Raw genomic sequence first — 17770 nt, 5'->3', positions numbered from 1 at the left:
CGTTCATTAATATTTAATTTCATTATAAGTAAAACACAAACTTAAGATTAAAGTTTGAATCAAACTCAAGCCAAACTCAAATTTAGGGAAAACGAACCCAACTTGAGTCTCTTACTATTCGTCTCGATTCGATTCGATTACACCCTTAGATAGAAATCATTTAAAGCGGAATCTACTTTCATCTTTAACAAACCCCATAAAAAGTTAACAACATTCAATCGATTTACGTTGGAATCGATCAAATTCAAAACTGAAGGAATAAATCGGAGTAGAAAGAGATCTGGTCGTCAATTTGTAAGAAAACAAATGATCCATCATCCTCTTAAACCTGAATTGATTTGGAACTCCCCGGGGCATAATTGAGTTAGTTACGATGGAGCAAAGTTACTGAAATGGATAAGAGTCCAATCTCGACGAAACCGAGACAATGTCCTCTTCCGTCGTGATCAACTGCAATTTATCGATTTATTTCTACACAAATGATTGTGAGACCAATCATGTGAGACCGTTGGGATGGCGAATTTCACTTTTTACTGAACTGAATGGATATGGAACAGAAGATATCGGATTGAAAATTGAAAAGCAGCATGAAACTATCACATTGGTCATCAAATTCGAAGAAACAATGAATTAATGATCAATCCTCATCTTCACTCTGATTCAGTAGAACATCTTTCAGATCATTGCATATTTATGGGAACAAATAAGGATAGAGATCTTTCGAATCATTTCGAATGAATAAGAACAAACCCTAAATTAATCGAACAAAAAAAGAAATGAATCAATCAAAGAGGGACAATACGAATCAAACAAAAATAGAAAAACAAAGTGAAGAACGACTGTAAAAAGCTGCAGATCGATCAAAAAAGGTAAACAACAAATCAAAAAACAAAGGGAAATAAACACGGATGAGAAAAACGATTATGGATCAAAAACTCTAAATCGATCGAAGAGAGAAACAGCAAATCAAAAATAAAATTGAAAAATAAGAATAACAAAGATCGATGGGCGATACAAACAACAAATGAAAAGTAAGTTTGCGAAATGAACAGGGATAGAAGAACACCTTCTTTGTATTTGCCAAAAGCATGGTATCCTGAAAATACCTTATTTCTAGTAATATTGTAACAATTTTAATTGAAATGTTATAAAATGTGGTCGTTGTAGTTGTTTTTTAAAATTATTATATGTAATAATTTTATTTAAAATTATTTAGTAGTTTTGGATAAAATTATTAGTTTTATTTAAAATTACTATAACATAAAACAATCTGACTAGAAGTAATTATAACAACAATAAAGTTACAATCATTTTAAATGAAACTGTTATAATATTAAAGTCAATTTGATTACGATAGAGTGATTTTGAATAAAATTTTTGATAAAAAAATAATTTACAGTTATAATAGTAGTTTGATCAAAATTATTATTAAAAAAATTTTAAAAATATATTTTTTATTTATTATCAAAAGTGTGTCACATTTCGTGTCTGTGTATTTTATTTTTCGAAACCGCTTCTTTTTTATCTCTATTACTGTTAGATAATTATAATAATTACATATCATAGTTACTATAATTACTACAACGTAAATATTGATGATTAATATTAATCAAAAATAAATTATCTATGATATATACTTAACTGTTATAATATAATATTGATCTGTATTGATTAATATTGATCAGATTTTAAGCATCCATATTAATCAGAAATATTGTCGATATGTACCTTAAGGCGGAGTTGATTCTGCAAAACTTTATTGATACAAGATACGATGAGCAACATATATATTATAGACCGAGTTGAACCGATGGCTTGTTGGAATCCAAATGGGGGGCAAAGTGGAATAAGATCTCATGACTACTACAACATAACACTGATGATTAATATTAATAAAAAAAATTATCTACGATATAACCGTTATAATTCGTAACAACTATAATATAATATTCATTTGTATTGATTTATATTAATCTGATTTTAAACGTCCATATTGATCAGAAATATTGTCGATATATACCTTGAGATGGAGTTGGATTTGCAAAACTTTACTGGTACAAGATACGACTAGCAACATATATATTATAGACCGAGTTGAACGGGTAACTTGTTGGTATCCAAATGGGGGCCAAGGTGGAATAAATTGGATAGAACTGATGACTTGCCGAACAAAAATTGATCAAAAAAATTTTAATTGGAGATGCGGGGGATCGAACCCCGTGCCTTTCGCATGCAAAGCGAACGCTCTACCATTTGAGCTACATCCCCATTATATAAAATAAATTAATTTTATATTTTTAAATAATTATTTTATATAATTTATTAGGGTAAAAATGAAGAACACATTCTTTATTATTGTTTTTCCAAAGTATGGTATCTCGAAAATCCTTAGTTCTAGTAATATTGTAAAAACTTTAGTTGAAACTATTATAAAATATGGTAGTTGTAGTTGTTTTTAAATATTACTATATATGTAGTAGTTTTATTTAAAATTATTTAATAATTTTAGACAAAACTGTTAATTTTATTTAAAACTACTATAACGTCATACTATTTGACTAGAATTATTTATAACAACTTTATTTTATTTAAAACTAGTATAACATAAAATAATTTGACTAGAATTATTTATAACAACAATAAAGTTATAATAATTTTAAATGAAGTGGTTACAATATTAAAGTCAATTTGATTAAGATGGAGTGATTTGACTAAATTTTTGATAAAATTAAAACATAATTTAACTTTACTGTTGTAAGTTTTGATCAAAATTATTATAAAAAATTTCTCAAAAATATATCCTTTTCCCATTAATTTATTATCCACGTTTAACTTCTACTGCATATTTTACTTTTCAAAATTACTCTTCTTTTTTATATTATTATAACAATTACAAAATCATTACTATTACATAATTATAATAATTAATTGAATCATAGACTATTACACAATTATAATAGTTACAATCTTATAACTGTTACAACGCATAATACTGATAATTAATATTAATTAAAAATAAATTATTTATATTATAATAACTATGATTCATAGCTACTACAATATAATATTAATTTGTATTAATTAATATTGATTAGATATTAAACTTCTATATTCTATAAAAATTATGAACTGTAGTTACTCTAATATATTATTATAAAAAATATATATTAATGTATAGGATATAATTTGATAATAAATCAAAAGAGAAATGATACTTATCATGAAATTGTAATTATAAATTCATAATTATTACAATAATATAAAAATGCCAGTAATTTTAAAAATAAAAAATATATTGAGGCCGGAGACATCATTTTGTATCACCCCTAAATCAAAAATAATATTTATACCACGATTCTTAAAGAAAACTAACACTCTTTTAATTTTATTAAACATAAAAGTTATTTTATAAATTATATAGTTCTTTTTAAGTTGGAATTAAATATTATGCCAACTAATTTTGGTATGATGAATTTGATTCCATAAAAATTTTCTATCGATTATTAAAATAAATTAAAAAATACTCACAATGAACACCCCATCAACTTAATATTTCTAGATCAACTGCCTATTAAAAAAATTGATCCATTAATTTATCCAAATTAAAACTTAATTATTACATACATGAAAAACTAAGAAATGGTTCTACCAATGGAGGGATGTTTGAACATTGACCAAGATTTTTGAATATATCTCAAGTCAAATTAAAGACTCATATAGATGGCTACTTACTTGATGGCCACTTCTAATAAGCATAAGCAATTACGTAAGCAACCTCATTAATGCCCATTGAAGTCAACAAGTGTTCCAAGTTCAGTCTCCATCATTATCATATATAATACTCTTTTTCATTAAATAATTAAAACACGAATTTGACTTCTAAAATGATAAAATACGAATAATATCACGATCGAGATACATTGTAATACCTATCGTTATGAACCACGGATTTGTGAGGAGAGAATATCTAGGGCGGTAAATGACTCAATCTATATTAAGTTTCATCGTGTTCAAATTTATTTGATAAGTACTCAAGTTAAGTCAAGTTGAATTAAAATAAATTAAGTCATTGAAATGGTTATTTAAATTTGATTTGATTTCTTTTTTATGAATTTAAGTTTGATTCATTTAAATATTATCGAATTCTCAATTCAAATTTATTTAAAAGTTTTAAGTTTGTTTGATTGATTACTTTTGATAATATAAGTTTATTTTATTTATTTTGAAAGTTTATTTATTATCATATTGATGAATATGATTTATAAATTTTATTCATGAATATTAACGAATTAAACCGTATATATATATATATATATAAATTTATTTATTTAATTTAATAATTTATTCAAACTTATTTATTTAATTTAACGATTTATTCAAATTTATTTATTTAATTGACTTTCTGTATATTATTATAAATCTATCATCTTAGTACCAATTCGGCTATGTCTGTGTGATTTTATATATATTGAAAGAACATAAACAATCTCACATCAAGCTGAATATCAAATTTGTTTATGAAAATTTGATTCATTTACGACCCTAAGAATGAAACGGGTAACGAGAGAGTGAGCATTTGAAAAAAAGACAAAGTTTCATTTCATCTCACCGATCCACCTCAACTAACTATTTCATTCCCATTGATCCTTAGATTTCTCCAATTCTACCCTATACAAGAATTGATTTGATGATATAATTGTTATATACAAGGTGACTGTAAGGGTGCCAATTCGAGTGGATCAAATAGATTCAGGTCAAGGTCAAGTTGAAATAAGGGTATTATAAAAAATTTCAATCCGAATCGAATCCGACTAAAACTCAAAATCAACCTGAACACTATAAATTTGAACTCGAACCCAAATAACCGGACTAATTCGATTTGATTTAATAAAATAATTAAATTAAAATTAAAATATATAATAATAATATTTTAATTTAAACACATAATAATAAATTTTGTCTAAATTATATGATAATTATATTTCATATATTTATTTATTAAAAATTTTATCGATCAAATCTAATAACAATTAAATTAGATTTCTTATGTAATCTCAACGATACCCGTCTGCATCTCCTTCCTTCCTTCCTTTTGACTATTTGATTCCGGTCAAGCCGTCGCTTACCCCACGAAGCTTCCTCGCTCCATCCCTCGCCGCCGCCCTCGCCGCCCGTGCGCCCTCCTCCTCCTCCGCCCCGCCTCCCTATATATCCATCCTCCTTCCCGACCTCCCTTCTCCACGTCCCGAACGCCGTCTCATCTCCTCCGCCCACCACCTGCTCGACCAATCGCCTAAGAGAGCTTTTTAGGTCATACGCTAATGGCCGCGCGACGAGACGCCGAGGCCGAGCTCAACTTGCCGCCGGGCTTCCGCTTCCACCCCACCGACGAGGAGCTCGTCGCCGACTACCTCGTCCGCAAGGCCACCGGCCAGCGCCTCCCGGTGTCCATCATCGCCGAGGTCGACCTTTACAAGTTCGACCCCTGGGACCTCCCAGGTCTCACTCTCACTCACGCATTCCGACAAACACCTTGCGGTCATCGGCCATTTGGCCTCTGCATGCTCTGAACTGATCGGTGTGCTTATTTGTGTGCAGAATTGGCGTGGTTTGGGAGCAAAGAATGGTACTTCTTCACTCCGAGAGACCGAAAGTATCAGAACGGTTCGCGGCCGAATCGGGCGGCCGGAAGGGGCTACTGGAAGGCCACGGGGGCCGACAAACCGGTGTCGCTTCCCGGGAGCGACCGGCCCCTTGGTATAAAGAAGGCCTTGGTGTACTACCATGGCAAGGCCCCAAAAGGGGTCAAAACTGATTGGATCATGCATGAGTATCGCCTCGCCGATGTGGACCGATCAGCCAACAACAAGAAGGGCAATCTAAGAGTATAACTACTAACTAACTCACTATCGAATTATCGTCATCATCGTCATCTCCAAGTCGTGTTTGTCTTAGTTAATAGCTAAATCTTATCCCTCCATTGAACTATATGCAGCTAGATGAGTGTGTCTTGTGCCGCTTGTACAACAAGAAGAACAATTGGGCAAAGATGCAACAGTGCAAGAAACAAACACCAGCCCCCGCGAAAACCACTGATTCATTCGATACGAACGACGACAATTCAAGGTCGGACAGCTTGTGGACTACAGACTCTGAGTTCGAACCCGATAAGTCGACGAGCGGTGGCACCGGAGGAGGGGTTCCGGCGGTGGAAGAGGTGAAAGAGGAGGATGATTGGTTTATGGACCTGAATCTTGATGATTTTCAGAGCAACATGGCAGCCATTGGCTTTGGACCTGCATCAGTGATCAGTATTTCCAACCAAAATTACTACTACAATCGAAGTTCTTTTAGTGGAAGTATTTGGAACAGAAACTAGTTCTATCAATGATCTTCTTGTTGAGCTATTGATTGATTCAATACTAAACAACTTGATTGCATTGATTGAGGCCTCAACATTGTTCGGTTTGTCGATATGTTCGGTCCAATAGGCTTCCCTGTAGTTTAAGCAAGTTTGGATTCTCATTGCGAATGTTGAGTTATTTCGAACAATTTTAGATTGTTCTTATGGTTGTTTGTATCTTTGTACTAGTCTTGATCTAAAAGATACAAAGATTCTACTATGTGAGCTTTTGTGTGTTAGTTATGGATTTTAGTAGAAAGTATTAGAATGATATCCAAACTCATACGGCGGTATAAGATGCAATCGTGATCCCGACAACCCTAACATTTCTGTCCAAGTCGAGAAAGAAACCTAAAATGTTCTTGTTTTATCGGTAGAGTTATTTCGAACAATTTTAGATTGTTCTTATTGATGTTTGTATGTTTGTACTAGTCTTGATCTAAAAGATACAAAGATTCTACTATGTGAGCTTTTGTGTTAGTTATGGATTTTAGTAGAAAGTATTAGAACGGTATCCAAACTCATACGGCGGTATAAGATGCAATCGCGATCCCGACAACCCTAACATTTCTGCCCAAGTCAAGAAAGAAACCTAAAATGTTCTTGTTTTATCGGTAGAGACAATTGTAACCTCTGTGGCAAGCAAAGCTCAACAAAGGCATTGCTTTACTCTTTGTGTCCCTTACAACCTACCTTTTGTAGAAAGAAAGCTAGAATCTTCAAAGTATTGTCTATTGTATTCAAAACCGGATCATATACCGGCCGGTTCAATCGGCTAACATTCGGTTTGCCCGCCAATCCAACTTTTAAAATATTGATATTTTACTTTGCTTTCGAAATTGGATGATGGGGGGTTGAACATACATCCAACTAAGACAAGGTATTCTTCCTCTTGACCTTCTACTTGAACTCCAAGCCAAAGAAAGCCAACTACATCAAAGTTTCCTTCCTCAAACATTCTTGTAATAGCATGTAGTATTAATACCCCTTCGAGCCAAGAAGAGGGGAGAAAGTGATCGAAAATTTGGAAGTTAGAAGAATTCATCGGAAGATGGGTGAGATGATCGTCTTCTTCGACATCGAGACAACAGCTCCGGGCGGCGATGGCCGGAGATTGTGGATGTTGGAGTTCGGAGCCATATTGGTTTGCCCCCGCAAGCTCAAAGAGGTGGACAACTTTTGCACTCTGATACGGCCGGGTGACCTCTCCACCGTTGCGCCAAAGCGGTTCAGCGGCATCACCCGTGATGCCGTTGCCACTGCTCCGACATTCGAGGAGGTCGCCGACCGCATATTCGGAATCCTTAATGGTACATTGATGCTCATTTATTTTATCCTTACTATAAACTATATTGATACTTGATTAGAACTGTTACATTGGAGGTTATTGTAGGAAGGGTTTGGGCAGGTCATAACATCCAAAGATTCGATTGCCACCGGATCAAGGAGGCCTTTGCCGACATCGGCCGGCCGCCACCAGAGCCGAAAGGGTTGATCGACTCCTTGGCCATCTTAACACATGGGTTTGGAAGAAGAGCAGGCAATCTCAAGGTGAGCTAATAAAATTGAACTGTTAAAGGGAGGGAAAAAAAATACAAATCTAAACCCTAAATTCTAAATTGTTTTGTTAATGGTTTGAATTTGGACAACCATCAGATGGCAACCTTGGCTTCTTACTTTGGCCTAGGCCAGCAAAAACACAGGTCAGAAGTTCGAAAAACTCGGCAATTTTCTGTCAGAATTCACAATTTGATCAGTGTTTATGGATTATGCAGGAGCCTTGATGATGTTAGAATGAACTTAGAGGTTCTCAAGAACTGTGCAACAGTCTTGCTCTTGGTAAGTATACTATTACATGGTTTGGACGATAAAAGGATCGAACACGATGCTAGAGAAATTGACAACCAAGGTCCTTAACGATAACACAGGAATCCAGCCTTCCGCAAATCTATCCAAACAAGAGTTTGGGGAGCCAAGGGATGGTGACTAGAAGCAAAGCAAACGGGCGGCCGTTGTCTTGTGGCATGGAAGCCTATCGAAAATCTCCTCCGGCGGGGGCTTCCCTCGGAAACCATAGGGTGTCTCCTTATGAGAAGGACCACAAGATAGGAAAGGTAGCATCCTCTACCAACTTTTATAGTTTCATGAATTCGAAGATATCTCTCGGTTACTCTTGATGACTAAGAAGGCGACTGATTAGGCGATGGAGAGAGCAAAGGATGCTCTAAGGGGGAGTGCATCCCTGAAGACCCTGCTTAAACACTCAAGAACACTGCTTAGATGAGAAAGAAGAAGAAGGATCAAAATTGAAGAAAAAAAAGGAGAGCTAATGGAAAAAATGGATGAATTAGTTAGTTCTCTTTTTTGGCCTGTTCAAGTTGATGATGTATATACATTCTCAATCAGTTTAATTCAATGTTTTCTATTTATCAAGCTTAATGGATTAAACTAGTAGATTCAAGTCTTTCAATAGCGTTCAGATTCTACTTTTAAAATGAAATTAAAACTGAAAATGAAAAACTTTCAAGAACTAAAATGGCAAGAAGAATTATATTTAAGGTACGATTAGGTTTAATTATCATGTATAATCTTAATTATGTGATTATTAGATAATCACATAAATAAAATTATAGGATATAAAACATAATTTAATATTATTTGATTTAATTTATTTATTTGGAGGGAATAAAACATAACCAGTTTAACATTTACTATATTATCCTTAATTCAATTTATTTTTAAATTAAATTAAATTAATAATATAATATTAATAATGAAAATAAATTGATAATATATATGTAAAATATATATTTAATTTATTTAAATTTTTTAATTTATATATATAATATAAATAATATTATTAAAATATTATTTTAATAAAATAATTTATTAAATTAATAAATATAATTCATTAATTTTATTTTTTAAAATTTAAAATAAATTATCTCTTTTAAATTTAAATTTATAAGCATTTTAATTAAATTTTATTGAACTAATTAACTTATTTCATGATACATTTCAATTAATTTAATTTTAAAATTAAAGAGTAATTATGAAAAGAATTTTTTAATTTTAAAATCGTAAAAAATCTTAAGTTGCCACATAATCCGAATTTATAACTATTTTGTTGACATTTTATTAATATGGCGGTGATACAACATTATTTGAAAATTGATCATTTTTAAACGGAATAAGATTATCGTTAATAAACTTGGACAGATAATTAATGTTATCAACGATTGTCCTCAAGCAAACACATTGTAAAAGTCTGAAATTTATAAAGTAGTGGCCAAAAGTGCTTAACAACTCTAGTGATATTAGATTTTTGTTCAATGAACATTGCTCTATACTCATAAATTTTTCTTGAGTTTATATATTTTTCTTCATTTTGAGATCTCTAAGTTATTAAACACTTTTATCGCATCGCTTTGTAGTCAATATTTTAAAATGATCAAAAAAAATTAATTCACAATATATCATAATTGAGAATGACTTATGAATAATATCTGATTAATTGTGGAAGTAATTTATCATTGTACACTAGTCTCGGGATAACAAGTGCACTCTTTAATAATTTGAAAATGAAAAAAAAATTTTTCGTCGTGATCAATTACAGTTTCTCGATTTACCTTTTTATAAATGATCGTGGAATCGATCGTGTAAGGCCGCTGAAGTAGCGGATTCCACTTTGGTAGAAGAAAATAGAATTTTGATTAAAATTTAATTAAAGAATTGATGGCAATTTATAAATGAAAAAGAAGAATTTTAAAATTTTTAAAATTAAAATTAGAGACTTTTGCCCTTAATTTAATTATATTTTTTACACTATAACAAAACTAAAGCGGGGGAGGCTTCTTCCTCCCTTGTTTGGGCTTGCCGCTTAAGCAATCTCGGTTCCTGCTTTCTTCCCCTCCGCCATGGCAAAACCCTACAAGCAGATGATCCATGGCTTCCGCAGGCTCTACTCCCATCAGTTTCCGTCGAATCCCTCGCCCCGAAGCCCCGTCCCTTGCGGCCAGACGCGGCTCTTCAACGCGACCCCCGCCGGCTACACTCGCCCCTCGAATCCACGCCCGTCCGCGGATCCATCGTCGCCGAACCTCGTCTTCTCTCGCCTTTTCTCTTCTAGATCGCGCCTGGGATCCGGAACTCTCTCCAAGTTGCCGCCTTTGGGTTTCGGGATCAAGGGGTTGGGTCTGACCAGCGAGAGCGGGCTCGGCTTCAGGACCTCGTTCATCAGAAGCTTGAAGTACGGCAGAAATGCGGGCGTTGCGGCAGGATTTAGGAAATCGGTGGTGGACAAGCCCTTGTCGGCTGTCTCGTCGGCTTTCTCACGGTACCGCGAGGCGATGAGGTTGCAGATGGAAGCGTTTTGGAGGAGGAATTATTTGGTTATCATGGGAGCTGGCGCGGTGGCTGTCTGCATCTTTCTTTGGAGGATAATGTTTGGGGTAGCGAGCACCTTTATTGGGCTTTCCGAAGGCATGGCTAAGTATGGTTTTCTGGCGCTTGCGACTGCCATTGTGGCCTTCACGGTGAGTACTTTTATCAAAGAATCCATTTATAAAGTAACTGTTGTATCTATTTTGTTGAAATGCATCTGGGAAACTATAACATGTAGAAGAATCATTGTTGATTGATGAGATCAGTAGAGGAAGATGAAATATTTCTGTTGAACTCTTTAATGTTAGTGTATTCGTTTGGAAATTGATGGAAGGAATTTTAGGTTAGCTGCATCTCATCCTAAAGCACTTGAGAAATTTTTTGCAGTGGTGATTAATGATAGGAAATATTCTGAAACATGTTTGTGAAAATCTTGTCCTCCTCTCCGAGGATGGTCTGTGGATATGGTGCTAAAATGTGGGGAGAAGTATGTTTAACCTTGCTATTGTATGCAATTAGATATGCCATATCTTGCATAGAGCTAAATAGAGTACCCAAATAGTTTAACCAAACACTGCTTGATGAAATTACTTTTATCATGCTGGACAAATTATTTGTTGTAAAAAAAATATGATGAGATTGTTTTTAGTATGACCATGCGGGATAATTTGTTATTCATTTGTTGTAAATACATAACCTTGTGAGATATTTTCACTGAGTGGTCAATTAAAGACAAATGATGAAACATGATTATTTCAGTGGCTTAATAGCATCCATATAGGCTTTCTGAAACAACTGGTGCACGCCACTTGTTGTTTTGTTGATATGATTAAACATGTTTAGAAGGTCTCTCTGTCCATGGACAACATATAACTGTACTATTACCAAAAATATGAATTTACTCTCAACTTATCTTTCCTATATTTTTTTATTTGTCAGCTGTTATGAAGTAAAACATTTAGAAGTCTTTGAATACCGGTGAGAAGATGATGAAACTGCAAAATCTTTTCTTGTTGGTGATGACCTATAGATAGTCTCTGGAAGGGAAGTTGACCTAGTCGCAGGTGCTCTAGCGCTAGAAGGGCTGTGCCGGATTCATGCATGTTTGGTGCTTAATGGGGTCTTGAATTTTGTTAGACTGGTGATGGCTAATGTGTCTGATTTAGCTATGTAATAATTTTTGAGGAATAGGAGGCCTTTTTGCACCCATAGCAAAAATAAATAAATAAAAGATGGAAACCTGAAAGTACTTAAGCAAAGGTTTGGTATGTTTGTTATAAAGTGACACTTTGGAGTCTATGATTGAGACCAATTAGAGATATGATAATCACACCTACTTAGGAAGGTTTTATGATCTCAAACATGTAAAAAAAGCATGGATAAAAAGTAAACTCAAAATGCATTCCTTTAGAACAGCGACAAGAGATTTAATTAGCCATAATTTAATAATTTTAACTGGACAATAACTGGGTCTCACATGGTTGGAACTGCATGTGCCTTGATTCAATTTATTTACCAACATGTTATTATGCGTGCATGCTTAAGTATGTGTCATATGTAAATTCTGAGTCAACCTGATTTTGGCCTTCCTGTAATGGATGCCTAGTCGCCACACATTCTTTGACTTAAAAGTAACTTTTTCACAACATATTCTAGATTTGCTTCTATTGACAATGTCGGAGGGATTCAATGTCCTTGAATTGAAATATTAGGATTTGCTAATTGAAATTTGTTCAAGATTGTCAAGATTAATAGGAATGTACAATGTATGAAAAAGTTATCTCTAATAAATCACTTTTGTAGATCCAGAGTTTCTGCTGGCTTGCTTATTTTTAGAGAACCTAGTAAATTAAATCTGTTTAAAAGGAATACTGAAATTTAAAAACTTAGGTGTAGTTTTAGACAAAGCATCAAATTTTCTTCACCACTTCCATTCAAGCAAGAGAATGTCACTAGTTATTGTTCACCAAAGGATTAGTTTTATGAAGATCTTTGATAATAATATATTCTCTTGCATTTCTTGCTTTCATGTCTAAAGACCATACCTCCAGGGTGATTGCAAATTTACATCTCTGCAGAAGCTGAACCAGTTTATAGTTCGCTTAACAATTTCTTTATTTCAATATTGAAACTTAAAACATGCTAATAGCAAAGAGAGCATTATTCTCAGAGAAACTTCAACTTCAACTGGATGTAGATTTATAATGCTGGGTTTAAGTACAGATATCTCTTTATTCCTATAAAATTGCCACTACAAAAAATATTCTTATTTTTTTGTTTAACCATTATTCTTTATTCGTTTTCACATTTCTTTGTTGCACTTACCTATTGTATTTGAATATTTTCAACTGAAAATGCCAATAGTGAAGGTTCCCACATGATTCAAGCATCTATAATATTTAGTTTTGTTTAATCAGGTCTAGATATTGACATGTCTTATGGAATTCTCCATTCTCATGATAATTTGATGCAATTTAATGATAATAATTGCAGTTGGTGTGTAACCTGTGTTAATATTATTGTTACGATACTGAAGGTTCACTTGTTCTTTATAAGGGCATGTACTTTCGGGCGAGGTTTACTATCAATCCTGATAAAGTTTACAGAATTGCAATGAGGAAGTTGAACACATCTGCCCAAACTCTCGAGGTTATGGGTGCCCCTTTAGCTGGGACAGATGTTAGAGCCTATGTTATGTCAGGAGGTCAACCAAAATTGACGAACTTCAAGCTGAAGCTTGGCAACAAACGGTGCTTCCTCATATTTCCTATTCGAGGATCGGAGAGAAGGGGTTTGGTTAGTGTTGAAGTCAAAAAGAAAAAGGGCCAGGTACCTTTCTTCAAAGTGAAACTATTTCATGATTCTGCTCTAGCGATACCTTTCATTTTGATGAAGCATGTCTGCCATTTATACTTGCCTCTATCTTGCACCTAATTCCTTTCTGGAACTGTCAAAAATTATTGAATTACTAACAGTTGAGTTTGTATGAATTTCTTTTTTACTTGTATGATTCCTGTGCCTTTTGCTTAATAATTGCTAATAGAGTTCTCTTTAATCCTTGTGCTCTGTAGTGTGCTTTGAAATATGAAAAAAATGAATTCTTAAGTCACCTCATTTGTTACTAAAAGGGTAGTCCGGTGAACAAAGCTCTTGTCAATGCGGGGTTCTAGAGAAAGGTTGGACCATATTGGGTTTATTGTGTGCAATCTTATTCCATGACCATAAAGTCAGCAACTTTACCTGCCATTTGGGTACTAATGTTTTAAAATTCAATTTGACAAAGCAAGTTAATTAGCATATCGTATGGGTTTTGTATCAATTCTATCCTTAATGAGGTTTTAAGAACCAATCTGTATCAGTCGGCATGATTGAAAGGTATTGTTGATTGATATTGATACTGTCACTCATTTAGGCATGGTTTCAGTGGTAACGACCGACGTAATAAGATTCTTCATTCTTCGATTCCATTGGTCAGTCACAAAGAGGAGATGAAATAAGAGGATAGGAAAAGAGAAGTGCTAAGCGATAATTCCGTTTACTGCTGTTTGAATGTTGGTTTAGTGATGTTAAAGCTATAATCCATGGGCTCCTTTGTTCTAAACGCAAACTACATTTAGTTCCGATATGGTAATGGACATATTGCTTGCTTGAAGAAATTGTTTGAATCTTGTCTTAGAACCATTTTGGCTGCAGTACGACATGAAGCTACTCGCGGTTGATATACCGATGGCTTCAGGGCCCGATCAGAGGCTGTTCCTCGTGGGGGATGAGCAGGAGTACAAGGTGGGAGGAGGCTTGATATCTGAACTGCGAGAGCCCATCGTGAAAGCCATGGCGGCGGAGAAGGAATTCGAAGATCTAGATCAGGAGGAAGAGAAAGCCGACAAGATCAGAGAGCTGCAGGAGGAAGAACAAAAGAATCGAAAAGAGGAGCTACGAGAGCTCGAAAAGGCCGAATTGGAACGGCAAGAAGCAACCCGCGATAAGCCACAGAATTAACTCGTGACATTACGATACGCTGTATGTTAAGATCTTCTGTGACAAACCAATTTTTTCCCCATCTTTTTGAAAAATTTCAAGATGTTTTTGGTTTTCTCATTCCTGTGATTCATAATGGCTTTTCTTGTTCTTCTGAAGCAGGAAAGCCTCCAGAGAACTTGTATCAGAATTGAGGTAAAACAGAAAGCTTTGGTGCTTGAGTTAAATTAGGGAAATGAAATGAAATTTTATTTTCATAATAATTTTTAATTAAATTTTAATGCTTATATGACATTTAGAAGTAGTCTGAAATTTTATTTTAGCTGAACATGAAATTGAAATATGATTATGTGCATGAAATGCTTCAATTTTTATAGGAAAAAAGTGCGATGTTCTATTTTTTGTTTAAAATTATCACATGCTTTAGCTTAAGATAAAGATCATTTGTCGTAACAACAATATCAACATTTAGTTTTCTTTTCTAAAGTTACTTTGTTTTTTTTTAATGTCAAAATGACCGTTTAAATTTTTATTGTAAATGAGAGATTGTTATTTTCAAATCAAATTTATTACACCCTTTGTATCCTTCGATTTCACAATTTAGATAGAGAGTATCGATACAACTTTTAAATATTTTATCATAAACTCATTAAACGATTTAAGTTTGTCATACTCACTCATTAAAAAAAAAAATGATAATCCCAGTAGCCACATTTCTGGGGTAGTCGGTCCGGTCCCATGGAAGTTTCCCACCGACCACCAGGGTAAATCGGGAAACGCATACGGCGGCCAATCCAGATGCTCAGCATCCTTTGATTGCGTTTCCTATTTGGAGGAAAGTTCCTGCAAATACGCCGTAGCTGGGGATCGAACCGCGGATCCCTGAATTACAACCCGGATGTCCTACCGTTGCACCATTGCCCCGGGGACGTCATACTCACTCATTAATATCATTGATAATTTTAATTATTTATCTAAGTTTATTAATGATAATCTTATTTGATTTAGGTTATGATTGATTTTCAAATAATACAGTATTATCATCACATTTGTAAATAAAATTTACATTATTTGTAAATCGGCAATGTAATTTTTTTGAATTTTAAAGATTAACGAAATTTTTTTCATGATTATTCTATGATTTTTAAATTAAATTAATTGAAATGTACCGTTTCATTAAGTTAATTAATTTAATAAATTTTAATTTAAATATTTATAAATCAAAAAATAATTTAAAAAATATTTTATTAATATATATAAATTTATTTTAAATTTTAAAAAATTATAAATAAATTATATATTTTAATATATTATCAATTTATCATCATTTATTAATATTAATAATATTAATTTAATTTAATTTATTTTAAAAATAAAATAAAGTAAAAATAACATAGTAAATACTAAATTAATTATGTTTTATTCCCTTTAAAATTGAATTAAATGATATTAAATAATATTTTATATTTCATAACTTTAATTATATGATTACTTAGTAATCACATCACTAAAGTTATATAGGATAATTTGATTCTTTTGATATAAATTGTTTCAAGATTTTAAAATTTTATTATTGTAAAGTTATCCATCTATTTTGATTAAAATTTGTTAATGATCTTTGACGCATTAAAAACACTTTAAATCAAAATCATTAAGGGTATTAAGTTTGTTATAGTCGACTAATAGTTTAAGTTTAATCGACTGTCGATAGATTTGTGATAATTTGGTATAAAATTTTATAGTCGATTGACGAAGTCAATTGAATTCCACGTATGAAGCACATAAAATTTAAGAATTTTGATATATAAATTAATTGACTGTAGTCTACTTTAACATAAGGTGGAATCCGTCACCCTAATGGACTTACACGGTTGGTCCTACGATCATCTATGAGGAGATAAATTGGGAAATTATAATTGGCCACTATGAGAAGAGCATTGGCTTCATCGAGATTCGACTCTTATCCACTTCAATAAATTTGTCCCATACTAACCAACTCAATTATACCTTGAGGGCACGTATAAAGTGGAGGAGGTGTAATGAGAATTAGATATGTATTTTGATAAATATAAAATTTAGATATACAATTTGAGTATTAGAGAAAATTGATCATGCCATTTATTAAATTATCATTATAAAATATTAAGAACATTTTTAAAATACCCTAATTTATATGTGATAGACAAAATTTAAAAGAACACTCTTTATTTTTTTATTATAACAAATATCTTATATTAATTTTTTTCAATTATTTAATAATTTTAATTAAAATTATTTTAAATGTTAATAGTTTCAATCAAAATTATTTCAACTAACTTAACAAAAAATAGCGACTTTTATGTATTAAGATGAATTTTTTATAATAAATTCAAACATGTACATTTTAAACTTTTTATTTTTTTAAAAAAAGAAAAAGAAAAAAAAAGAAGAAAAAAAATTCAGGAGTTATCGGGTCGGATTTACTTGCAGTAAAATGCGGATCCTTCCAAGAAGGCGCCCATTAAAGGCCTATATGGCTATAATACCGTGCCTACGTGGCCGATGACGTCATACTTCGCGCCGCAAATTAAATCCTTTCGTCTCGCGCCACAGAGGAGCACGACGACGGACTTATTTCCAGAAATGCCCCTCACGATTACACCCCCACAGTTCATAAAATGTCAATCTACTCCCTAAACTTTTCCAACTTAATTTCATTTCAAACCCTCGATCTATATTTTCAGAAAAGCTAGACATTGCCGTTGTGTGACAGATTCCATCTTTTTATAAAAAAAGATTAGACATTAGTGTTTGATAGGGACAGAGTCGGAGAAACAATGGTGACGGCCGCTCCTCTTCAATTTTTATAATACAAAAAGTGTATGAGATAAAAATGAAGAGTTAATGAAAGAGCAAATGAGAAGCGATAACACAGTCATCCCTTTTCAATTTTTTGTGTAAGAGGTGAATGAATATAAAATAAGGAGCGAATAAGGAGATGAAGGGGAAGTGACGATACGTTCATCC

The 17770-nt window shown here is 32.9% G+C and overlaps 3 protein-coding genes and 1 non-coding gene across 6 annotated transcripts; 3 read left to right on the top strand and 1 right to left on the bottom strand.

Annotated features, from left to right (window-relative positions):
* Positions 1-2195: 2195 nt before the first annotated feature.
* On the bottom strand, positions 2196-2268 carry TRNAA-UGC (transfer RNA alanine (anticodon UGC)). Its single transcript has one exon. It is a non-coding gene; the product is annotated as a tRNA-Ala (tRNA).
* Positions 2269-5127: 2859 nt separating this feature from the next.
* LOC141844269 (NAC domain-containing protein 68-like) lies at positions 5128-6623 on the top strand. The gene is made up of 3 exons (XM_074732306.1): positions 5128-5499; positions 5599-5885; positions 5996-6623. The coding sequence occupies exons 1-3, from the start codon at positions 5322-5324 to the stop codon at positions 6377-6379; spliced, it is 849 nt and encodes a 282-aa protein (XP_074588407.1). The 5' UTR covers positions 5128-5321; the 3' UTR covers positions 6380-6623.
* An 831-nt stretch (positions 6624-7454) lies between these two features.
* LOC141843792 (protein NEN4) lies at positions 7455-8717 on the top strand. The gene is made up of 6 exons (XM_074731822.1): positions 7455-7713; positions 7797-7954; positions 8060-8106; positions 8179-8242; positions 8332-8517; positions 8604-8717. The coding sequence occupies exons 1-6, from the start codon at positions 7455-7457 to the stop codon at positions 8685-8687; spliced, it is 798 nt and encodes a 265-aa protein (XP_074587923.1). The 3' UTR covers positions 8688-8717.
* Positions 8718-10267: 1550 nt separating this feature from the next.
* On the top strand, positions 10268-15021 carry LOC141844244 (uncharacterized). Of its 3 annotated transcripts, none has more exons than XM_074732277.1 (4): positions 10268-10938; positions 13343-13615; positions 14480-14806; positions 14924-15021. In XM_074732277.1, the coding sequence occupies exons 1-3, from the start codon at positions 10321-10323 to the stop codon at positions 14783-14785; spliced, it is 1197 nt and encodes a 398-aa protein (XP_074588378.1). In that variant the 5' UTR covers positions 10268-10320; the 3' UTR covers positions 14786-14806; positions 14924-15021. The 3 variants fall into 3 exon arrangements, with proteins under 3 accessions (XP_074588378.1, XP_074588379.1, XP_074588377.1); XM_074732278.1 differs by having other exon boundaries at positions 14927-15002; XM_074732276.1 differs by lacking the exon at positions 14924-15021 and having other exon boundaries at positions 14480-14884.
* The last annotated feature ends 2749 nt before the right edge of the window (positions 15022-17770 follow it).

Source organism: Curcuma longa, chromosome 13, assembly GCF_044706935.1.
Source record: "Curcuma longa cultivar G26 ecotype Majalengka, Jawa Barat chromosome 13, ITB_CL_G26_1.1, whole genome shotgun sequence".
Classification (NCBI taxonomy): domain Eukaryota; kingdom Viridiplantae; phylum Streptophyta; class Magnoliopsida; order Zingiberales; family Zingiberaceae; genus Curcuma; species Curcuma longa.
This window is presented reverse-complemented; position numbering and strand designations above follow the sequence as displayed.